This window comes from Hemiscyllium ocellatum, chromosome 20 (genome assembly GCF_020745735.1).
Source record: "Hemiscyllium ocellatum isolate sHemOce1 chromosome 20, sHemOce1.pat.X.cur, whole genome shotgun sequence".
In the NCBI taxonomy this organism is placed as follows: domain Eukaryota; kingdom Metazoa; phylum Chordata; class Chondrichthyes; order Orectolobiformes; family Hemiscylliidae; genus Hemiscyllium; species Hemiscyllium ocellatum.
The window spans coordinates 2153809-2179492 of NC_083420.1; the positions used below are offsets into that span (position 1 = coordinate 2153809).

The 25684-nt window shown below is 43.9% G+C and overlaps 2 protein-coding genes across 4 annotated transcripts in view; both read left to right on the forward strand.

Moving 5' to 3' along the window:
* Nucleotides 1-4052, forward strand: part of smg1 (SMG1 nonsense mediated mRNA decay associated PI3K related kinase) — a 169194-nt gene extending 165142 nt beyond the window's left edge. For all 3 annotated transcript variants that reach the window (XM_060840420.1, XM_060840421.1, XM_060840422.1), the window contains exon 63: nt 1717-4052. In XM_060840420.1, the coding sequence (XP_060696403.1) occupies nt 1717-1794 (78 nt within the window). In that variant the 3' untranslated portion in view covers nt 1795-4052. The remainder of the gene's footprint in view (nt 1-1716) is intronic.
* Nucleotides 4053-9104: 5052 nt separating this feature from the next.
* On the forward strand, nt 9105-21604 carry arl6ip1 (ADP-ribosylation factor-like 6 interacting protein 1). Its single transcript, XM_060840098.1, has 6 exons — nt 9105-9276; nt 12324-12457; nt 14782-14901; nt 17018-17135; nt 17932-18016; nt 20123-21604. The coding sequence occupies exons 1-6, from the start codon at nt 9235-9237 to the stop codon at nt 20239-20241; spliced, it is 618 nt and encodes a 205-aa protein (XP_060696081.1). The 5' UTR covers nt 9105-9234; the 3' UTR covers nt 20242-21604.
* The last annotated feature ends 4080 nt before the right edge of the window (nt 21605-25684 follow it).

Sequence of the window (25684 nt, forward strand, 5' to 3'; positions counted from 1 at the left end):
ATGCCGTCTGGTCCTAGTCTCTCCTGCCAATGGGAACATCTTCCCAACATCCACTCTGTCCAGGCCATTCCGTATTCCGTAAGCTAAGCTCTTCATTCCTGGGATGTGAACTTCCTCTGAGCACGCTCCTGGGCCAGTACAGCCTTCCTGGGGCCCAAAACTGTGCGTAATACTCTACATGTGATCTGACCAGAGCCTTATAGGGCCTCAGAAATACATCCTGGCTTTTATATTCAAATCCTCTCAAAATTAATGCCTTTATTGCATTTGCTTTCCTAACTACTGATTCAACCTACAAATTTATCTTGAGAGAATCCTGGACTAGAATTCCTAAGTCCCTTTGCACTTCAGATTTCTGCATTTTCTCCCCATTTAGAAAATAGTCCATGCCTCTATCCTTCCTATGGCTGCATGACCTCATACTTTCCCATGTTGTACTCCATCTGCCACTACCTTGTCCACTCTCCTAACCTGTCCAAGTCCTTCTGCAGCCTCCCTGCCGCCTCAGTGCTACCTGTCCCTCTATCTTTGTACCTTCTGCAAACTTAGCCAGAATGCCCTCAGTTCCTTCATCTCGATCGTCAATGTATAAAGTGAAAAGTTGTCCCAACACTGAGCCTTGCGGAACACCACTTGTCACAGGCTGCCATCCTAAGAAGGACCTGTTTATCCCCGCTCTCTGTTTCTGGCAGACAGCCAAGCTTCTATCCATGCTAGCACCTTGCCTCTGACCCCCTGAGCCCTTATCTTACTCAATAGCCTCCTATGCGACAACTTGTCAAAGGCCTTCATGAAATCCAGGTAGATAACATCCATTGGCTCTCCTTGGTTTAATCTGCACCTGTGGGTGGTTAGTTGTCTGCTCTGTCCTTTCAAGTTTGTGTCCCTTCATTTAAGTTGAGTGGAGCTGGGGGCTGTGTCAGAGGGATTGGCAGGGTGGTTGAGTGTGGTTGAGCAGATCAGTAGATGCAGATGTCTTGTGTCAAACGGTGGGCCAAAGACTAGTCGTGGTTGTTTTGAAGTTGTAAGTGAATTGGAAGAGGGTGTTTTCTGGAACAGATTTAGGAGAGAATAGGGTTAGGGTATGGAAGTAGGATGTGGGTGATGATTAATCCAAGCACATGATCAGAGATGGCTATGTCTGTAATGGTTAGGATGAGCTAGCAAGTCCAGGTGGGATGGCAAGCTCAAGATTACTGTGGCGCTGGAAAAGCACAGCCTTCAAGAAGCAGGAAATTGATGTTTCGGGCAAAAGCCCTTCATCAGGAATCCTGCTTATGCCCGAAACGTCGATTTTCCTGCTCCTTGGACGCTGCCTGACCTGCTGTGCTTTTCCAGCACCACTCTAATCTAGAATCTGATCTCCAGCATCTGCAATCCTCACTTTTGCCAAGCTCAAGACTATCGGGAGTGGCCACAATCTGACTGGGTGGCTCAGCAGGTCTGATGGGCTGAATGATTTACTCTCACTGTTTCTTGTAGGTTTTTGCATATCTCAAAGTTAAGATGCTTTTTCAAATTTGAGTCTCATGAGTAAAATTGATTTCTTTGCCTATTCTCCAAATAAATATGTCGACTATAAGGAAACTGTTTGAGTTTGTCCCCAAGCACCAGCTTCAGTTTTGTTTTATTTACAATCATTGGGCTTTAACCCATATTTCTGTTAAGTTGGTGTATCAGTTTTTAAACAAAATTCTTATTCATTGTATTTTCTAGGTTGATTACGTGATTAAAGAGGCTACTAATCTAGATAACTTGGCACAGCTGTATGAAGGTTGGACAGCATGGGTATGAACTGGAATACAGTGGATCTCTCTGGTTCAATGAAGTCAGACATCCACCAGAATCAACTCAGCCACAGGCATCTATAGCCGTACCATGGCCGGTGTTGATGTATTCTGGGGCTTAATCTGAGGTAATCTAGGAATCCCCGTGCATTCGGAGTGATTAGTCAGAAGGCTGCACTCAGGGATATGCTTATACGGTCTGCACCCCAAGGTCAAGGGCCATAGCGCCCAGGCTGAATTACATGATTGTCTTTCTGTCATACAAGAACTGCAGAAGTATCGAGGGGGTAGGTGCAGAAACGGTTGCTATCCTACTGAGTACAGAGTGATTTTGAAAACCTAAATTCCATCTGCCCTGTGAACATTCGAGTCACAAAGTACTAAACCCTACTGAAAGGTAATTGAGAAAACTGGGGTCCTGAGGAAAGAAATCTCTTTGATTCACGTGATTCCAGTTGGATAACGACTTCACTGGCTGACTTGCCCTTGAAGATGGCCATCCAGAAAGAAACCCAAGGCTGGGAGAAACTATGGACTCCAGAAGCAGCCCAAAAACTAAGATTGGATAATACTACACAAGACTTGTGTGAGGAAGGTGACACCACCCTGATCTTTTTGTTCGCTTTCTCTTATAGGTGTATGCTAGTTCAGCAAAGTGCTTCTCCAATGCCTGTAATTCTGTTTACTGTGATTGAAATTCAGTAGTAGTCATCACCCATTTTAATGTAAACATTTTGCAAGGTGCACAATCTGGAAGACTACATGAAAGCATTGACAAATTCATGGTAAACTAAAGGGTTAGGTGTTTCTATGCATACACTTTAAAGTGCTTTTTTTCCTTCCCGTTTTGTTACTTGGAAATAAAAGGTCATGGATATTTTTGTGTATCTTTATCATGCAGGTTTTGCCATTTGTATGAATAAAAATGCTGAATAAACCCTCAAAAATGTATTTGAAAGTGACACCCCATGATCACAAGTGTTTTTTTAATTAATCTTGATTCTTTGGCTTTGTTTTTGCTTGTGCTTTTCCTTTTTATTCTGCTCTTTCTCAGTGATCCCAAGTCAGCATTATTTCGAGGTGTTTAGAAAACATCTGCTCTTTCTACGCACTCACAACCTCACTCCTTCATCCTCTGGCTTTTACTAGCCACACACTCTTTGCATCCAAATGCCCCCAACCCAACTTGCTCTGATGATCAGTGCTGTGTTTGACATGCTGGTGATTTCATCATTTCATAAATGCTTTGGAGAAATTGCTTTGGACATTATAAATCACAAAATGAAGATTGAAGTTCCTTTCACACACCCATCCTTATTGTATTGGACTTATTTTTAGCAATGTAGATTCTTAACTGTGTTTTACATTTAGCTGGCAAAAGTGATAAAGAATGTCTGTTGGTGGAGGTATATGGTGTGTGGTACTTTAAAACTGTCACAAAATGGTTTAACTTCATCTTGTAAAGAAAATCATTTCTCAGCATTATACAGATTGATACAAACCATCAAATCACACATGCTTGCCATATCATTTTGATTGCAACTTCCTGCATCTATTACTAATTTAAAGTAAATTAAATGTACTTTTAAAGAAGTTATTTGAGAGAATTACAGTCTCTCCTCCCTCTTCATTTAAAAAAAAAATATTTTTCTGGTTCCTATCATGAAACTGTCCTCCAGCTGAAAGGTTGCAGTGGACTAGATCTTGCTTAGAATTCTTTGCCATATTTTACTTCGCCATCTGTCAGTAAGCAGTAAGAGCTAATGTTTACTGTTGAGGATTTTGTCCTCTCCCACTAAGGGATTCCCAAACCAAGTGTGGTCAAGAATGTGCAAAACTGATGCATACAAACAATAGATTACAAGTGTCAGACTGAAATTCTAACTCTAACTCTGACTTTGACTTTGGAAAGGAAGTTCGGTCTACTCATTTTGGAACAAATGAGCTGCTGAAACCTCTTTATAATATGATGCCATCCTGATAAATGTAAAATTAATTTACCAAAAAATGATGAAAGGAAGTTATGCATTTAATTTGACATGTGGAGCAGTGACTACACTTCCGAAATACTTCATTGGCTGTGAATCGGTTCAAGATATCCTGAGGTTGTGAAAGGCGTATGTAACTGCAAATTCTTTCGTGGAGAAAATTGAATGGGAAATGGTGCGTTTGATATCTGTACTTGAATATGAATCCTGTTTGTATTATGCACATTGTTTATAAAATCTCAACTAATTAAAATGATAAAATATTGAACTGCTACAATTTACATCCTGGACCGTATTTCCAATAAATTTATTACATTCACAGTGATCCTGGCATTAGCACTATTTTCTCTCTTTTCCCTGCACATCCAGAAAAGAAAAACTGGTAGGAAGAGAGAACGTTGAAATCCAGTTTTACCCTGCCAAAGGTCTGACGTTATTTAAATTAGATTACAATTCGGGATTCTCTTGCACACCACAGGAAAACTGTCATAAATTGCTATTTGAAGTTGGATTATTTTACTTGTGTTATTTTATAAGAGTTTTGTTTTCTGTGTGCAGCAGCTTTTTTCAAAAAAACCAGATGAAGGCAATAACGATGAGTTCATTTCCTCCGTGAAGTTCTCTCTCTACTTATTGAAGAAAGTTACTAACATCATGCACAATGAAAGGGGCTTGTAATGTTGAAACAAGGATGCAGTTAATGGGAGTGAGTAAGGACTGCAGATGCTGGAAATCGGTCGTGTATGGGGTACTGGAAAAGCATAGCATCCAAGCAGCGTGACAATTGACGTTTCAGGCATAAGCCCTTAATCAGGAATGAGGCTTGTGGGCTAGGGTGGCTGAGAGATAAATGGGAAGTAGTGAGAAAGCAGTAGGTAGTTAAGGTGATAGATCAGAGAGGAGGGTGGAACAGATAGATGGGAAAGGTGATGGACAGGTCAGGGTTGCAGTGCTGAGTTGGCTTGCTACGGAGGGTGGGGGGAGAGGGGATGAGGAAACTGTTGAAATCCACCTTGGTCCCGTATGGGAGGGTCCCAAGGCAGATGTTGAGGCACTCTTCCTCCAGGTGGTTAGGCTTTGGCAATGGAGGAGGCCCAGGACCTGCCTGTCCTTGGCAGAGTGGCAGGGGGAGTTGAAGTATTCAGCCATGGGGCGGTGGGGTTGGTAGGTGCGGGTGTCCCAGAGATGATGTCTGAAATGATCTGCAAGTAGGCATCCTGCCTCCTTGATGTAGGGGCGACCACATTGGATGCAACGGATACTGTAGGTGACATTGGTGGAGGAAAAAATAAATTTCTATCAGATATGGAAGGATCCTTTGAGGCCTTGGATGGAGGTGAGGGGAGTGGTGTGGACACAGGTTTTGCACTTCCTGCGATAGCAGGAGGAGGTGCCAGGAGTGGCGTGTGGGCTGGTGAGGGGCATGGACATGACAAGGGAGTGGTCTCTCTGGAACGTGGTGGGGATGGGGAGGGAAATATATCTCTGGTGGTGAGATCTGTTTGTAGGGAGCAGAAGTGGCAGAGGATGATGCAATGTATGTGGAGGTTGGTGGGGTGGAAGGTGAGGACCAAGGGGTTCTGTCCTTGTTGCATTAGGAGGGGTGGGCTTCAAGGGTTTTGGTGTGGGAAGTGGAGGAGATGCATGGGAGGGTATTGTTGACCACTTAGGAAGGGAAATTGCAATCTTGGAAGAAGGATGCCATCTGGGATTTTCTATGAAGAGAACAGATGCGGCAGAGGAATTGGGAATAAGGGATGGTGTTTTTACAAGAGGTAGGGTGGGAGAAGGTGTAGTCTAGGTAGCTGTTGGGAGTTGGTGGGCTTGTAGTCAATGTCAGTGGTTAGTCTGTTGCCAGAGATGGAGAGGTCCAGGAAGGGGAGGGAAGTGTCTGAGATGTCCGGGTGAAGTTGAGGCTGGGGTAAAAGGTGTTGGTGAAGTTGATGAGCTGTTTAACTTCCTTGTGGGAGCATGAGGTAGCACCAATACAGACTTCAATGTAGCAGAGGAATAGGTGGTGGGTGGTGCTGTTGTAACTAGAAGATGGACTGTTCTACATATCTGACAGAGGCAGGTGTAGCTGGGGCCCTTGCAGGTGCCCATGGCTACCCCTTTGGTCTTGAGGAAGTGGGAGGATTAGAAGATGTTGTTTAGGGTGAGGACCAGTTCAGCCAGGCGGGTGAGGGTGTCAGTAGAAGGATACTGTTTGGGACAGCGTGAGAGGAAGAGACGGAAGGCTTGGAGGCCTTTGTTGTGATGGATAGATGTGTACAGGGACTGGATGTCCATGATAGGTAAAAACAATGACTGCAGATGCTGGAAAACAGATTTTGGATTAGTGGTGCTGGAAGAGCACAACAGTTCAGGCAGCATCCGAGAAGCAGCAAAATCGACATTTCGGACAAAAGCCATGAGGTGTTGGGGGCCAGGGAAACGAAAATTTTGGAGGAAGTGAAGGGCATGGATGGTGTCCTGAATGTAGGTAGGGGGTTCCTGGATTAAGGCGGACAGGATGGTGTCCATATATGTAGAGATGAGTTCAGTGGGACAGGTACAGGCTGAGACAATGGGTTGACTGAGGAAGTCAGGTCTGTGAATCTTTGGTAGGAAGTAGAAACGAGCAGTGCGGAGTTCACTGACAATGAGGTTGGAGTGAATAATGCCTTGTAAGAATATGGCTTCAGACATTTTTCCTGCAAACTAGCTCTTGAGGCCTAAATCTAAGGATGGAATTGAGTAATGACTTGTATTTTTATGAAGCTTTCTCTTAACTACAGCAGTGTACTATGGTTAACAATCTAACCTCCATCTGACTTAAAGCCCTTAGGTTTCCATTTCTTAACGAGCTGAAAACTCAGTGCAATTTGCAAGGTGCCATCTTTGCCTGAAGTTGAAAAGTTTTTTTCCCTCTGGTTCAGGTAAATGTTACTACTTTTACCCTGTGCAGGATCCTGATCTCCTTACTGTTGGTTACTCTTCCCATCCATTAGTGAATACAATTAAATTTGAGTTTATTTCCTTGACAATTAAGATTTTGTTTAATTCACTCCTGGATGTGGGTGTTGCTAGCTGCCCAACATTTAGTTGCCTTTGACGTGTTTGTGGTGACCTGTGTTCTTGAACCATTACAGACCCACTATGCTGATTAGGGAAGATTCCAGGATTTTGACCCAGTGACAGTGAAGGAATGGCAATGCATTTCTCAGTCAGGATAGTGGTGTTCCCATGTATCTACTGCGTGTGTCTTTCTAAATATCGGTTTGGAAAGTGCTGTCAAGGAACTTTGGTGAATTTCCACAATGCATCTTGTAGAGATCTGAAGTGGGGTATTGTATATTTAAGTACTTACTCAAGCATAATTTTACTATCATGAAAGTCATTTTATTCAGATTTCAGAAAAGAAATCTGAATAGGTGTTCAAAATGTTATAGTTTGTACAGTTGGCTCACCAACTAATCAACATCCACCCCTGTAACCATTCTCTGTAAAGGAGGGATTAGATTAGATTACTTACAGTGTGGAAACAGGCCCTTCGGCCCAACAAGTCCACACTGACCCGTCGAAGCGCAACCCACCCATACCCCTACATTTACCCCTTACCTAACACTACGGGCAATTTAGCATGGCCAATTCACCTGACCCGCACATCTTTGGACTGTGGGAGGAAACCGGAGCACCCGGAGGAAACCCACGCAGACACGGGGAGAACGTGCAAACGCAACACAGTCAGTTGCCTGAGTCGTGAAATGAACCCGGGTCTCAGGCGCTGTGAGACAGCAGTGCTAACCACTGTGCCACCGTGCCGAGGGATTAGAAAATTCTTCCCATTGATTCTTGTGGAGTTTACAGAACACTGCTCTAAATAAGCTGACTTGGCTCTACTAGTTTTGGATACAGGATTACTTGATGCACAAGTTTTTTTTTAAAAGAAGCAGCCCAGCATGTCACTGATCTAAAGTTTTACTATCCTTCATTAATAAAGTACCCAAATTTCAACTTTTATACTATCTATATCAACATTCCCTTTCTTCATAAAGGACCAAGTTATGATTCTGAACTGGGACTAGTTTTGCAGCTGTTTCTGAGTTTTTTTGTGTGTGTGGTGGTTGTGGGTGTTTTTAAAAATATTTCGTTGAAATGCACATCCAAAGCGATTAGATTGGCAACTCGGACTCTACTTCGTACCTGTGGGGGTAACAAAGACAGCAATTTTCAATGAAAAGCTAAGATTCGCAGAATTCAAGGGACTTTGACTTCTAGAAAAAAATTAAGTCAGTCAATGAGGCAAGATGGCAAAAAGTGAGTACTGCAGATGCTGGAAATCAGAGTCCTGCTGAAGAGCTTTTGCCGGAAACACCGATCCTCCTCAGACGCTGCCTGACCGGCTGTGCTTTTCCAGGTTTCCAGCATCTGCAGCCATTGTTTTTACCTTTTCCAGCGCCACTCTAATCTAGACCATGGGGGCAAGAGGACGGATCTGGAAACTATGGATTGTTACTCGATCCAAGCTATCCTCAGGTAATGATGTAATGAAGCAAATCCACTTGTAGCTAGAAACTACGCAGCGCAATAAACTGCTGTTTGCTTCCAGAGATGGGAATAAATGCAGGCAAATGTTCACCTGTGACGCTGGCTCTGTGCTGCTGCCCTCACAGCTCTGCCTGACCCCTGCTGCCCCTAAACCCGAGGAGGTGCTCACTCCCCCCTCCCTCCCACCCACACTCCCCCCTCCCTCCCACCCACACTCCCCCCTCCCACACTCACTCCCTCCCTCCCACACTCCCCCCCTCCCACCCACACTCCCACCCTCCCCCCCTCCCTCCCACCCACACTCCCCCCTCCCTCCCACCCACACTCCCCCCTACCCACACTCCCCCCTCCCACCCACACTCCCCCCTCCCACACTCACTCCCTCCCTCCCACACTCACTCCCTCCCTCCCACACTCCCACCCTCCCTCCCACCCACACTCCCTCCCACACTCCCCCCCTCCCTCCCTCAGGCTGCTGTGACCAGAGGCTCCAGTTTGATTGGTCAGTATTTATTTATTTACTGGTTTGTGTCCGAGGATTTTAAAGACACAGCAATAAGTTTTCAGATTGTGGGGAATAGGAACCATCGCGATGTTGTTTGTGGAGAGACCGGGAGCAGTTACACCGCCGTCTGTTACTAACGGGGACCACAGACCGGGCTGCTCTACTTCCGTGATGGTCACATGAGAACGGTCACGTGGAGGGTCACGTGACCAAGATGGACTTGGGGCGGGGCCACCGTGTCATTTAAATTCCGGCTGCGCGGATCTCAGGAGCGGAGCCTCCACTGGCCAATCAGGTGTCCGGCTCCCGTGGGACTCGGTCCAATCAGCAATACCGTGCGCGGTGACACGTGCGGAGCTAGACCAATAGGGGGCGAGCAGCCGCGCAGGCGCAGTAAACGGGCGTCGAGAGGGATCGAGCAACGATGGCGAGCGGCGACGGAGACAATAAAAGCAGCAACCGCCTGGTGAGAGAGACACACCCCCACCCCCCACAGACACACACCCCCCACCCCTCACAGACATACACCCCCCACCCCCCACAGACACACACCCCCCACACACACACACCCCCACCCCCCACAGACACACACCCCCCACAGACACACACCCCCCACCCCCCACAGACACACACCCCCCACCCCTCACAGACATACACCCCCCACCCCCCACAGACACCCACCCCCCCACAGACACACACCCCCACACACACACACCCCCACCCCCCACAGACACACACCCCCCACCCCCCACAGACACACACCCCCCACAGACACACACCCCCCACCCCCCACAGACACACACCCCCCACCCCTCACAGACATACATCCCCCACCCCTCACAGACACACACCCCCCACCCCCCACACACACACACACCCCCCCCCCCACAGACACACCCCCACCCCCCCACAGACACACACCCCCCACCCCTCATAGACATACATCCCCCACCCCTCACAGACACACACCCCCCACCCCCCACAGACACACACCCCCCACCCCCCACAGACACACACCCCCCACCCCCACAGACACACCCCCTCACAGACACACACCCTCACCCCCCACAGACACACACCCCCCACCCCCCACAGACACACACCCCCCACCCCTCACAGACATACATCCCCCACCCTCACCCCCCTCCCCCACCCTCCCCACAGACATACCGCACCCCCCACACAAACACATCCTCATACACCCCCCACCCTCGCTCCACTCCCCACCCCCCACACCGACACACTCCACCCCCACCCCCATATACCCCCCACCCCCCCACCGACACACACCCCCCACCCTCATACACGCCCCCACCCCCCACAGACACACACCCTCATACACCCCCCCCACAAACACACCCCCCCCACCCCCACATCCACCTCTCCTCTCCCCCCCCCCCACATCCACCTCCTCTCCTCCCCCACCCACATCCACCTCTCCTCCTCCCCCCCCCCCACACATCCACCTCCTCTCCTCCCCCACCCACATCCACCTCTCCTCTCCTCCCCCCCACATCCACCTCCTCTCCTCCCCCACCCACATCCACCTCCTCTCCCCCCCCCCCCCACACATCCACCTCCTCTCCTCCCCCCCCCACATCCACCTCTCCTCCTCCCCCCCCCACATCCACCTCCTCTCCTCCCCCCCCCACATCCACCTCTCCTCCTCCCCCCCCCACATCCACCTCCTCTCCTCCCCCACCCACATCCACCTCTCCTCCTCCCCCACCCACATCCACCTCTCCTCCTCCCCCCCCCACATCCACCTCTTCTCCCCCCCACACATCCACCTCTTCTCCCCCCCACACATCCACCTCCTCTCCTCCCCCCCACACCCACCTCTTCCCCCCCCAACGCAACACTCCCATGCGCTACCCGCCCCCACCCTCCCCACCTAACCCCTCACACGCACTCCTCACCACACACCCAACCCCCGTTTCAAAATTTTCATCGTTGTGTTCAAATTTCGCTGTGGTTTTTCTCCACTGAAGGAATATGCCATTCCTGTCTCCTTGGGTACCTATACCCTTTGAGAATTTCCTTTCTAAATCTCTCCTGTTTAGGTTCTTCTGTAAAACCTTCCTCTGACCAAGGTCTCGGTCTTCTGTCTCCTGGTGTTCTGCCTAATGTGTTTCAAAACGTGTGGTGCTGGAAAAGCTGAGTAGGTCAGACAGCATCCGAGGAGCAGGAGAATAGACCATTCAGGCATAAGCCCTTCATCAGGAATGTCCCATCAACTTCCTTATGAAGGGTTATGCCTGGTACGCCACTCTCCTGCTCCTCGGATGCTGCCTGACCAGCTGTGCCTTTCCATACCTTCCGACTCTGATCTCCAGCATCTGCAGTCCTCACTTTCTCCAACATGAAATCTGTTGTTAATGTGGCTATTTTATCGGTTCCATGGTTTTATAAAAACATTTGTTTTTAATCCATCATATTTCTTTGTTTCTGGGGTGGGAGCTTTGATATTTTGGTGGACAAATTTGGAATGTGCAGTTGCTGACTCTTTTCTGGGGAAGATTCTTTGTTTTGATTGGGATTTGTGCAGTTTGCAGTCACTACTGGATGATGCCGTCTCCTGCAGGAATACTCAGAGGCAATGGTGATGTCACAAACAGCAATGTACTTATCTTTAACTCAGGCTGGGCTGCCTCATTCAATATTCTATCGTGTTACACTCATATGTCAGACTCTCATTATCAGGGAAAGTCAAGGCATTATGTATCATGTCATTAGGACTGAAATTATGCAAACATAATAGTTTCAGCACATTTAAAATGGCCATCTCCTTTAATATATTTGTCCGTTCAGCACTGGTGTAAATTAAAAATGTCTCTGGTTGATGTTAATTAATCACAAAAGATTCTCAAAGAAGGACATGTGACCAGTGATATATAACATTTCAGCGCAGTGTTATACTCAGCAAGCAGTCATTGCTGAAAGTGTTGATACAAATTTTGTCACATTCTTATGGAGATTTTCCATCCATAAAATTTAGTTGCTGAAAGAAATGATGGAGGTGGGTACACTTTAAAAAAACATTTGGATGTGTACATGAATAAGAAGGGTTTAGAGGGAATTGGGCCAAATGCTGGCAAACGGGACTAGATTGGGTCAGCATGGACGAGTTGGACCGAAGGGTCTGTTTCTATGCTGGATAACGCTGACTGTATTTGAAATGTATTCACTGGAGTTTGTGTTTGACTGTTGTGAATTGAGAGTTGAACAAACCTAAACACACAGGTGACCTTTTGAACCGTTAAGTTCAGTCGGGTATGTGCCCATCTGATTCACAATGTTGGCTGATGTTTTTACCATACAATCAACAATTATGATGATTATTCAAAACATCAAATATTCATAAGGTTTTCACTTTGGCACCATTAATGGGATGAACAAGTGTTATGTGGATGAGTTATGTGTTTTTTTTAATACTAATTAGGAATATTACTATATCCTATTGTTTAAAACAATATTAAAAAAAGAACTCTTGACATTGACTTGATTTTTCAGGCTGCGGAAACTGCCCAGCTTGAAGAACATTTGGAGGGCTGGGGAGAAGTGATGCTTGCTGCAGATCGTGTCCTGCGTTGGGAGAAACCCTGGTTTCCTGCTGTAATGATGCTGGGTGTGTCAGTGGTATTTTTGTAAGTATTGAGGTAGAATCTGCATTTACATTGTGCCCTTTTTCATGAAAATCTATTCCAAAGCGCTTTGCTTAGTTCTAATCAGATACAAAATGGACATTGACCCAAAGAAAGGGTTTGGCACAGATGACTCAAAGCTAGGGAGTTTTAGTCGGGGGGAAAGGTGAGTTTAAGAAAGATCTTTAACAGAGTGGAGAGAGAAGTGAGTCAGGGGTTTCTCGTGAGAAGACTCCTGAAGGCATGTTTGCTCATTCTGGACAGGAGGGAAGTAAGTTATTAGCTTGCAGGATATTTGATGATTCTCCTGTAAGTGTTTTTCTGCAAGTTAAGAAACTCTAATTGTGGAATTCCTGCTGTTTTGCCTGTTGGAACTCGTCCCAGTGAAAACCTTAACACCAGATAATACCAGCCCAACTAGTATAGTTCTCACAGCTCAGACAAAACAGGGATTATGAACCCAGAGCTATTAGTGAGTGTTTTGTTAATGTTTTCTCTTTATTCTTTCATGGGTACTCTGATAAAGCTAATATTTGTTGTCCAGTCCTAACACCCTTGAATTGAGTGGCTTGCTCAGCCTTTTCAAAGGACATTTGAGAGAGCTGTGGGCCAGGTCTTGCGAATGCTCGACCAGATAAAGGACATTAGTACACCAGATTGCTTTAAAGGTCTATGGATGACAGTTTCATGATCACTACTATTTATGGGGTGAGAGAAATTTGCCGGGGTGGTGGGTTTGATCTGTTTTCTGCAGTTCACATTTAAGCTTCAATGTACTTTGGCAGTTATCCAGACTTTAACTGAAAACTAAAGGATTTACCTTTATACAGGTTTGATTAATGTTAAAGACTTGATGACAGGGAGTTCATTAAAAATGAGTTCCATCTCCAGTTAAAAGAAGGACCTCTCATGAAGATGCCTTTTATCGGTGGAAACAGGTAGTCGGTTAACAATACTGTTAGCAATACCTCCTCCTGTACTGTTCAGGCATCCACTAGATTAGTTAATTCTGTAAATAATCATCATTTCATGTGACTGCTGTACGGTAACATTTAGATGGTGTGAAATTTATTTTCATTTTGTGGTAACCCACTTGGTCAGTTTCTCAGCTGTGTTCATGATATGTTGGTGTCAGCAGATATTTAGAGTTAGCAACCAACTTTACACAGTACTATTAAGGTTCCAGTTTAGCAGATTTACGTTCCGTGTAAAGGATGGGCAAACTCTCTCCAACTATTTTGCCTCCTTGTTTAATTATACTGTAATAAAGCTTAATGCTGTACAAAAGATGAATATTGTCTGTATTAGTTTGAATAAAACTGCCAAATAACAGCTTAGTCACAAAGCTTATCGTGGTCATGGTTTCATTTGCCAGCAAGTTCATGATTAAGATGTGGTTGTTAATCTCCAGAACTTGCTGGTTAACTCTATACTGTGCTGTTTATTTTGCAGACTTGCACTGAACTTCCTCATTTTTAAGAACTTGGTGGGTTTATATGCTGGTTGTCAAATAAATTCTCAACAGAAGCTTAGGGCTGATGTTAAGTGCAAATAACTTTTATGTGATCACCTGTTGCTGCAGTAGCAATTGACTCCTCTTGCATGTAAGAATTGAGTACAATAAATATTGGGTTTATGAGGTAGATCACAGTGAGAAAAATATTTGACTTGTTTTTAACACCATCTCAGATATAATGTGGGCTGTAAAAACTTGTTAGGGAGTTCTAAAATCTAGTCTGTGTTTATCTTTTCATTTTCGTAACATTCCAACAACTCTCATCATGAATACCGTTTGAAATGCTGTGACTTACGTCGGCAAACATAACTCAGCATCCTGCGCTTGCACGTTAGGTAACTCCAAAGAAAAGACTTAGCCAATTCAGTAAATTCTCTAGACATTTTCTCCTCAACTTCCGAAGGCAACCAGACAAGTTTCAGGAGTTTACAGAGCGTTCGTAACAGTGGAACCAGCCTGTTTGTAAACGCCTGTAGTAAATCCATATCCATTCTGTGGTTCTGTTAATTTCTGGCATTTAATTTAATATTTTTGTCTATTCGAGATTTTCTTCTGTTCACTTTAAATATCTATAACCTGCCAATTATAAATGAACATTGATGTTCTGATTGCTTGGCTAATGATGGAAACTTAAATCAATGTTTAGTAGCCTCAGTAAATTCTTCTGGATTAGATTCTGTGATAATTGAATGATCACATTCCCCACCTCACCACCTGGCCCTCCCTGCCAACAGTTGCATTTGAAAATATAAAATAAACAAAGAAATACGCATAGTTGGCATAATTTCTACAATGTGATTTCCCTTCACAGACTAATCTTCTGGCTGGATCCTTCAGTGCTGACTGGTGTTTCATGTGCCATTATGATCATCTGTTTGGCAGATTACTTAGTTCCAACTGTTGCTTCCAGGATGTTTGGATCCAACAAATGGTGAGAGATTATTTCACACTTCCACTTAGTGACAATCTGTCCATTTGTCTGAATTCTGTTGTCCATTCACTTTGCTAAATTTGTCATAAGTTTAATATATTTAAAAAATATAATTAAACTCTGATGTTGTAGAGCTCCCTTGTGGTTGGAGCCAGATCTGAATTCAGTCCAAAGTGATGGGAAACTCCTGACTTGAGGTGATCTTTTCATCCAACCTCAGCCTTGCCGGCTGGTGAAATGCCTCAGGGCAGCATCTCTGTAGCTATTCTTCAGTCCAGCAGAACACACTCCATCTTCACCAAATGCCCATGTGCATGTTTAGAGTCATAGAGATGTACAGCATGGAAACAGACCCTTCAGTCCAACTCATCCATGCCAAGCAGATATCCCAACCTAATATAGGCCCATTTTCCAGCACTAGGTCCATATCCCTCTAAAAGATGCCTTTTAAATGTTGCAATTGTACCAGCCTCCACCACTTCCTCTGGCAGCTCATTCCATACACGTACCACCCTCTGCATGAAAAAGTTGCCCCTTAGGTCCCTTTTAAATCTTGTCCTCCTGCCCCCACCCTAAACCTCTGCACTTTAGTTCTGGACTCCCCCATTCTAGGGAAAAGATCTTGTCTACTTACCCTATCCATACCCCTCATGATTTTATAAACCTCTATAAGGTCATCCCTTGGCCTCCAATGCTCCAGGGAAAACAACCCCAACCTATTCAGCCTCTCCCTGTAGCTCAAATCCTCCAACTCTGGCAACATCCTTGTAAATCTTTTATGAACCCTTTCAAGTTTCACAACATCCTTCCAATAGGAGGGAAAGCAGAATTGCACACAGTATTCCAAAAGTTGCTCAACCAATGTACTATACAGCCGCAGGAGGACCTCTCAACTCCTATACTCAATGATCTGACCAATAAAGGAAAGCATACCAAATGCCGCCTTCACTATTCTGTCTACATGCGACTCCACTTTCAAAGAACTATGAACCTGCACTCCAAGGTCTCTTTGTTCAGCAACACTCCCCAGGTCCTTAGCATTAAATATATAAGTCCTACCCTGATTTGTCGTTCCAAAATGTAGCACCTCACTTTTTTTGCCACTCCCAGCCTGTTGACCCATCTGATCAAGGACCCATTGTACGCTGAGGTAACCTTCGCTGTACAGTACACCTCCAGTTTTGATGTCGTTTGCAAACTTACTTACTATACCTCCTGTGTTAACATCCAAATCATTTATATAAATGACAAAAAGCAGTGGACCTAGCACCGATCCTTATGTCACACCACTGGTCACAGGCCTCCAGTCTGAAAAATAGCCGTCCACCACCACCCTCTGTCTTCTACCTTTGAGCCAGTTCTGTATCCAAATGGCTAGTTCTCCCTGTATCCCTTGAGATCTAACCTTGCTGATCAGCCTCCCATGGGGAACCTTGTCAAACACTTTAGTAAAGTCTACATAGATGATGTCCCAACAGGATTGTTGGATATTACTCTCGGGGTAGGGCAGGGAGGGAGAGGGGGGTGCATGGAGGGGGACCTATAGCAATAGGAAAACTGATAAGTGTATAACACATGGTTCTGGTATAAAGGTTTTTATTTAAAATGTTCTATGCTGTATTTTGTTTGGAAAAGTTGTACTGTTTTTGAGCACACCATATTCCTTGTACAGAGATGTGGATTGTATTAAACAGTTGGGATTTGCACAAACAGGAAGAATTTAAAATATTTGACTCATGGATATATATGACAGTGGTAATGTTTTTTTCTGCACATGAGAGATGTGAAGGCTGTGGTTTACTACTTATATTTGTAGATTGAGCTTATCCCTGGTGTCAAGTAATGTTAAAGAAACTTGAAAATTTCAAGTACTAGATGAAAGGAGGGTGAGGGTGAGAATTTTTACCAAACTTGTAATGGCATTTGGAAGCACAGTACCTTTGTGAGCACTGGAATGTGCCGTAAAGCTCTCCTTACCTATCCGCTTGCTGACTACTTTGTAGTTTTGAAGCCACCTAACAGAGAGACGATTTTCTTTTAAATAAATTGACACGGGTATTGTCATGTCAAGGTTTGGGCAGTCTTGAAATGCTTCATATTTTGCTTGGATCAACAGGACTACAGAGCAGCAACAACGCTTTCATGAAATCTGCAGCAATCTGGTGAAGACTCAGCGTTGGATTGTGGGCTGGTGGAGACGTTTGTTTGCTCTGAAGGAGGAAAAGCCTAAAATGGTACGCAGAATTCTCCCAGTCAATGAACAGAACTCTTTTTTTTAAAAAATCCTTGGCTTAATTCCTAATGCTTTGCCATGGCCTGCAATTTAAAACACAGCTGTAGTAAAAATGGTTTCTTTAACAAATGCCTCAGAGGCTCTTTCCCCTTTGTTTTTGTATACAATTACGTTTTTGTAATGGACTTGAAATTCAATGAGTAAGATTTGAACTTTACCCAGATAGCTGTTGAAACCCCTCTTGTTTTTTTTTTGCTGAACAATTAAGTATATAATTGGAAGTCTTTGACCTGACACACTTTGCTTTTATTCTGTGGGTGGCAACAGGTCTTTATTTGGTTTTCTCCCATCAGGGGTTTCAGCAGAATCAGAGTACAGTATGGCTAAATGTACTTGAGGGATGTACTGTTCAGTGCGTTTTCCCCAGATAATGTGCTTATCCTGCTGGCTGCTAGTGTTATTAGATTAGATTACTTACAGTGTGGAAACAGGCCCTTTGGCTCAACAAGTCCACACCGACCCGCCGAAGCGCAACCCACCCATACCCCCACATTTACCCCTTACCTAACACTACGGACAATTTAGCATGGCCAATTCACCTGACCCGCACATCTTTGGACTGTGGGAGGAAACCGGAGCATCCGGAGGAAACCCACGCTATGTTGGATCATCACTGATCAACTTGTCATGGTAATCTTCCTAACTCAGAATAATGGAGGAACGTTACCCGTTTTCTATTCTGGAGTACAAAATTTGCCTATTAAGCAGAAAGTAATTTCTAATATTCTTTGCTTTAGTATTTCATGACTGCGGTAAGTGTTCTCTCTGTGGTGGCTTGGATTGGGCAGCAGGTTCACAACCTCTTCCTCACCTATTTGATTGGTAAGTTGTTAATGAGTTTTCATTTTATCATTTGCCTCGTTAATTGTGAAATCTGGGAATTCTGTATTGAGATGGTCATACAGCATGAAAACAGACCCATCAGTCCAACTAGTCCCAATTATTCCTAAAATAAACTAGTCCCACTTGCCAGCATTTGGCCCATATTTGATGATTTTGGATCAAGAGCTGGCCCTTGGTATTTATACCCTGTGCGTGGTTCCTGTGTCCAGGTCAGGTTGAACTTTGCAGTGTGACATTACACTCCTGAAGTAGATGTTGTGCCATATTAAATCAGGTACACACCAGGTGAGGCCACCTGAAGTACACTGTTTCATTATGAATTCTTTTCTCTTCCTGAGCTGGAGTCCTGTTGTGAAATTCATCAATGAATGTGACCGAAAAGATCATTTCCTTGACTGACCCACCCAAGTCGATAAGCTGTTTTTACAAATGGACTCTTGCTTTCACTAAGGCTCTGCTTAGTCATTCTGATTTAACGCAGTCGAAGTGGAGAGTAATGCAGTCTGTGAAGCAGGAGGTCCACCTCACCTATCCTTTTCAGCTTTTGTAATCATGTCCTAGAAAATCATACATTTCTCATGGATCTCATTTGCCCACTTGAAAGGGCAATGGTTCAGTTGTCAGCCAGTTTTATTGGATCAGAGTGGTGCTGGAAAAGCACAGCAGGTCAGGCAGCATCCGAAGAGCAGGGAAATCGACATTTCGGGCAAAAGCCCTTTATCAGGAAATAAGGGCTTTTGCCTGAAACGTCGATTTTCCTGCTCCTCGGATGCTGCCTGAACTGCTGTGCTTTTCCAGCACCATTCTAATCCAGAATCTGGTTTCCAACATTTGCTGTCATTGTTTTTACCTAGCCAATTTAACTGGACATGGTCACTGCCTGGCCCTTGTGTGGAGAGAATGTGAATCACCAACCCAGGCCTGGATTTTTGACCAGACCTTACTCCATATGGACATGGACCGCTGCAGTATCTGAACATCATGCAATCATTAATGAGTCTCCCCATTTTTGATTAGTAAAGCAGCTGAAGATATTTGGGTCAAGGGCATACATTCTGAGGAAAAAGGATTCGCATGGCTCAGTGGTAGTGTCCATATTTCTGAGCTAGGTTACCTGGATTCAAGTTCCACCTGCTCCAGTGTGTGTCTAACATCTTTGAACAAATTGATTAACATAGCTGTATTCTGAGAACTCCTGTAGAGATGTCCTTTGTGTCCATCATTAGCTATGTTTATACTCTTCTAAAAGTTTAAGCAGACTTACCCCACCCTGCCTGAGTGATACATTGACTTTATTTAGGGCAGGCAAGTTGGCCCTTAAGTACATCCATGTGATAGAAAGTACACTTGGTGAATTACACCTGCTGGCTGCTTCCAGAGCCAAACCAATTACTGCCCCAGGCTCCTTGTGCTGGAAAAGGAATTCTTCTTTGGTTTGGGAGGGTGGGTAAGATCAGAAGTATGTTTAAGTTAGATTAGTCTGCAGCAACGTCTCTTGATGTTACGGTAGACTGCGGGGCAGTTTCACATGTGTGCTCACTCGGAACTGCATGTGTGCATTGTTCCAGACCCTCTCTACTCCTCGGCTTTCCCCAACCCCTTCATTCGTGGCCCTATCTGTTAATGCACATGTGCATGGTCACAGAGGGAGAGCACATATGCTCTGCAGTGTCAGTAAATGTAGCCTGAAAAGTTGACTGAGCATTTTAAGATTTTACTTTGCATCTATTTTTAATAGATTACAGAACCTAGAATGATAGCTGCAGCAATTAAATAAACTTGAAGCTTTGTAATTTGACATTTCTTCAGCTGTGAGTTTTTATTCTAACTAAAATGTAACATGAGGAAAAAAAAGCTAGCACTTTATTAAATTTTGAAACATCTTCCTCGGATTTTAAGACTGGTCTTGTTTTAAACAGGCGACTTGTATTTCTCTGTTCCTGTTGTAATCTGATAGAAGGTGCTTTTTGTTTTGCTCACTTCCTCCAACCACATTAATATAATCTAATGAAGGCAGGTCTTATCATGAGAGTTATCAGATTCCTTCCTCCTTCACAGTATAAAATAACCTCTTGTTGTTTTCAGTGAGTTTCATACTCTTGTTTCCCGGTCTGAATCGGCATCGACTGATCACAAAATATGTGGGAATGGCTAGACGGGAAATTAACAAGCTCCTGAAGCAAAAAGAGAAGAAAAGTGAATAACGCAAACTGGATTTGTCACCGTTAAAAATGAATTTGATTACTTGTGACCTTAGTTGGCAATTCTTGCTGAATCAAAAAGTACAGCGCCTCGTGTGTGTTCAGCGATAATAGCTGCATTTGGAGGGGAAAAGAGAAAGCAAAATATGTGTGTATAGCAAATGAGCATCGTTTATTTTCTCATTATTTCAGATCAGGAGTTGCTATTTAGTTCTCAACCAATGTTTTCTCTCCTTGTATTTGTGATGTTTTGAATTAGTTTTTGTTCCAGCCATGACTGCACTGAAAGTTTAACCAGAAACTATTTGTTACTTGGAGTTGTGGAGTTGCTTGATATCTGTGCATCACCTGTCATCTTGCTGGAGCATTTGCATGCTAGTGAGAGCCAGTTGTCAGTATCAGAAACAGTATATTCACTATGACTACTGTGTGTAATTGTATGTTTGAAGTCACATGTAAATAAGGCTGTGTTTTGCTCTCTGTAAATGTTTTTATGTATATTTGTGGTTAATGTACATTTTAGTTGTTTTTAACTATAGCCTTTGAGGGTTCTTGCTCAATAAAGCACTGAACAGGTGGTTTACACAGAAATCAACATTAATTCATCTTCCATCGACTAAAAGCTGTAATCACCTCAGTGTGTGGGAAGTAAGCAACATGTCCAGCCTCATCAATACATGTACATTGCCATGCCTGGTCATGTCATCAGCTAATCTTTACTGGAGCTTCATCTGGTTCATTTGAATTGCAATGAATTAAGTGGAAGTCCACCTCCATGTGGAGAAGGGCATTCTTTTGATGCCTCTTGTTTGGCTGGGTATTGATCATTCTTTTTCATGCCATCCTTTACTGACGCTGCATCATGTGTTTCTGCTGAGGAAAGTGAAACAACAGAAATTCTGAAGGGAACTGTTTTGAAAGTACAATGACATCCTTCACTTGGGGTTCTTTAGTCTTGCTGACGGTGTACAGCTAATTGTTCTGGGTCATTACACTCCTGAATTTCACTGACCGATATCATATTTGCTCAGTATTGCTCTCTATCCTTTACAGGGTAATACAGATTTACTATCTTTGCTTTCCCCTTGCTCCTCAACTAAACTCATAACCTTCTAAAGCTATCATTCTGATTGCTGCAGGTTTCCTCTTTGTGAAAGGCTGGCTTACCTTCTTTCAGAAATTATTTGGAGAAAAAAAATTTAATCTTTACAATGAAGCTTGTGTTAGCTCTTCAGTGATTACAGTTGATGATAAAAATGCACGTTAAAAATGTAATAGATGTTAAATTGTGTATTCAATGGGAAGAAGTAGCTATAATTGATCTTTCTAAAATGTTATACTTCCAATGTTCTAATACTATTTAATACATTTTGGAGTTCAGCCTGAAGTAAAATCTAATAAAGTGTTCTGTAACTCAATGTTTGTTTTCATGTCTACTCAAAGTAATCAATAATTCTAATATTATTGTATTTAAATACTTAAAACTAATTCTTTTATTTTATTCAGGGTGCTGTGTTATCTGGCTGATTTTTAGCACCAGAACCAAATAATGAATAATTAGCCAAATGGATTGTTCTTATTCCCAGTTTCAAGAATCTGCAAAATGTTGCTTTTTTTGGTGAACTACTTTTGTAATTTGAACAGTAGTGCAATGGTTTATTCATTGCAGGTTTCAGGGAAGCATTGACCTAGATTTTCTGCTGACAGTCATAATTCAGTTGTAGTTGGAAGGTGCACATGGGGACCCTGTGGAATCCCTATTGAAGTAAATGCCCAGGAAATTGAAGATTCTGTAGGGCAATTTCTTTCCACCTGGAACATTCCAAAACTCTCCATTTAAACCGGAGAATTCAGAGTTCAGATGATATTATAGATGCATATAGCACAGAAAAGACCCTTTGTGCCATCTGGCATATCTGCCACTAAATGTTTGCTAATCCCTGTGACCCATATTCTTGAAAGTTGTGGTATCTGAAGTGTTCACTCAAATGTTTTTAGGCTTTCTAAGATTTCTGGCCTCCACTACCTTCCCAGCCAGTGCATTCCAGATTTCCCAACACCTACTGAGCAAAAACGTTTTTCTTCCCCAAATCCTGTCAATCTCCTGCCCCTTACCCTAAAAGTATGCTCCCTTGTGGTTGACCCCTCAACCAAGGGGAACAGCTGCTCTCTTCACCCTGTCCATACCCCTCAATCTTACATCCCCCCCATCTTCTCTGCTCTCGTGAAAACAATCCAAGCCTGTCCAGTCTCTCCTTATAGCAACATCCTCTGGTGCTATCGCATCCTTCCTGTAGTGAGCAAGTGGTACTCCAGCTGTGGCCTGACCAATGCTCTGTATGACTCCCAATGTTACCTCCCTGCTCTTACATTCAGTGCCACAACTCTCGACTGCAAGTATCCGATGTGTCTTCACGATATTATTCATATGTTTTGCTGACTTGAGGGATCTGTGAACTATTACCCCAAAGTCCCTGTCCACCTCTGAATCCCAGAGCGATGAAATGAAATCCTGAAACCCGGCGTGGTGAGTAGGTGTAGGTGAGTTCCTGTACAGTGTGACTTACCTTGTTCTTGCTGAGTGCCGGTGAGGAGTGATGTTACACTTTGGGCTGGTGCCACATGCTGAGCTGCTGCTTTTGGCATTCTCATAATGTTATAACCATCTCATTTCTAACTCCTCAGGCAACTGTAAGCAATGCTATTGCTTTCCTTTTAATTCTCTTTTTGTATAGCAAGATTACATTTTTCTTTACTCTTGACACTATCTTAGGTACAAATCTTAGTCAAAGGTAGCCATTGTTTAAAAACTTTTCACCGTAGTCCTGTACTTCTATACTGGAGTACAGGTGACAATAAAGGATATTCTATTCTACCCAGTGTTGTGCCATTCATTAAATACTCCATCTTGTTTCTTCTTCTACCTTATACTTAACAGGGTTAAATACCACCTGTCATTGGCCGGCCAGTCATGACCAACACATGTATAACCCTGTAACCTACAAACATCATCTTCACCATTAATCACTCCACAAATCTTGCTGTCAACTGCAAATTTGCATAACATTTCTCCAACATTTTCAACTGTATCACTTATGTATGTAACAAGCAATAAGGGTCCCAGTGCTGACTCGTGTGATAACACTACTGGACAGTCTTCTCCCAGTACCCTTTGTGTCCTATTACTAAGTCAGTTTCTGGTCTACCTTGCCAATTCCATGTGCTTTAACCTTCTCAATGTGGGACCTTGTCAAACACTTCCGTAAAATCTACATAAACTGCATGAATTGAACTTGCCTCATCCACACATGGTCACGTTTTCAAAAAATTCGAACAAATTATACCCATGCTAATTAATTATCCTAAGTCTGACTTTTCAAGTGGGTATTAATTTGCACATTCAGAATTTTCTGCAATAGTTTCCCTATCACTGACGTGAGACTCCCCGGTCTGTAATTTCCTGGTTCATCTCTACCATCTCCCTTAAAAACTACATTGTCCCTTGTTGGGCCTGCTACGTATTGATGCGCAAAAAAAAATCCCCTGGATACATTTCAATAAGTCTGCTCCCTCTAAACCCTTGAGAGTATAACTATCCCAATATATGTTGGGAATGTTGAAATCCCCCAGTGTAATTACCTGATTGTTTCTCTTACACACCTCTGTGAGCCATCTACATATTTGCTCCTCTATTTCCTGCTGACTCTTTGGGGGTCTATAATGCACTCCCAGTAGAGTGGCTGCCTCCTTAACCTTCCTTAGTTTTACTCACAAAGCCTCATTTAAGGACCCTTTGAATATATCATCTCTTATCACACTAATTGACTTGCTGCTCGTTGGATGCTGCCTGAACTGCTGTGCTCTTCCAGCACCACTGATCCAGAATCTGGTTTCCAGCATCTGCAGTCATTGTTTTACCTCCATAATTAATAGTGCTACACCACCATCCTTTTTATACCCTCCTCTGTCTCGCCCAAAATTCTACAGCTTAGAATGTTGAGTTGCCAGTCCAGCCCTCAACCAAGTTCCTGTGATGGCAACAATATTACATGTCCATATATCAATCCACACCATCAACTCATTGGTCTAACCTACTACACTCCCAGCATTAGAGACCATTCAGGCTTGCTGTCCTATCTCGACACTCAACACTGATGAACTTACTCTACCTTACTTACTTTGCTGTAGAAAGATTTGTATCTGTTTCATCAGTATTCTGTGTCTCCTCCCTCTGCCAGAATCATTTAAACCATGACTAAACCTTCCAGATTCCTAACATCCTCCCCACCTCTTCACCCAATACCACTACCACCTGCCAGGCTAGAACTTGGTTTGCCTTTGATAGAATTGGAAAATAGCTTACCATTTGTGAGGAAAATCTGGGCAGAACTTCCTCTATCTGCACAAGATTCCAGGCCTCATATAATCCAAACCATTGCACATTTTGCACAGGTTTTGACATCACGAAAGATTAGATTGACTATGAATATATTTTCAATAAATGAAATGACTGGATTCTGAAATACATAAATATCTATTGTATCTAGTCTATCCCTCACCACTGACACTCAGTAGCAGCGGTCTGTACGGGCAGTTCTGGTATAATGCGTGTTTCGATAGCACAATTTGGCTATAACTTTGCTGAAGAATTAGAGAACTGTTTTGGAGAATGTTTACCTCCGTTGGCAATAGGATGATTCCAGCAGGGATCGGTTTGCGCGCTTTCTTCTGTGCATGTGCCGTTGTGCGCGCCAAAATCTCCATGTGGCTCTGTGCGTGCGCCGATGTCAGCTGCTAACAGAGCAGCTTCCTGCGAGAGGTACTGTATAGAGAGCAGCTTCCTGTGAGAGGTACTGTACAGAGAGCAGCTTCCTGCGAGAGGTACTGTACAGAGAGCAGCTTCCTGCGAGAGGTACTGTATAGAGACCAGCTTCCTGCGAGAGGTACTGTACAGAGAGCAGCTTCCTGCGAGAGGTACTGTACAGAGAGCAGCTTCCTGCGAGAGGTACTGTATAGAGACCAGCTTCCTGTGAGAGGTACTGTACAGAGAGCAGCTTCCTGCGAGAGGTACTGTACAGAGAGCAGCTTCCTGCGAGAGGTACTGTATAGAGACCAGCTTCCTGTGAGAGGTACTGTACAGAGAGCAGCTTCCTGCGAGAGGTACTGTACAGAGAGCAGCTTCCTTACATTTTTAAATGTACTGTGTTAAATTGACTTTTGTTAATAAATATGATTTCAAACTTCATTCATTGCATTACACATCTGGGTGATTGTGAGCAATGGTGAGTGATATTTTTTTCCCAGTCTACCCCTCACCCCACTTTTCCCACAGGCCCCATTATTTGGGAGTTTCTCTGGAACGTAACTATACATTATAGGAGAACTACTTGTACTATCTACAAGATGCACTGCAGAAATTCACCAAAGTTTCTCAGACAGCACTTCC

Bases quoted from the DNA above. Each gene is read 5' to 3' on its own strand.
- arl6ip1 (XM_060840098.1), top strand. From the start codon at position 9,235: ATGGCGAGCGGCGACGGAGACAATAAAAGCAGCAACCGCCTG. The intron at 9,277-12,323 runs GTGAGAGAGACA...TTGATTTTTCAG, and splicing joins ATAAAAGCAGCAACCGCCTG to GCTGCGGAAACTGCCCAGCT. The intron at 12,458-14,781 runs GTAAGTATTGAG...TTCCCTTCACAG, and splicing joins GGTGTGTCAGTGGTATTTTT to ACTAATCTTCTGGCTGGATC.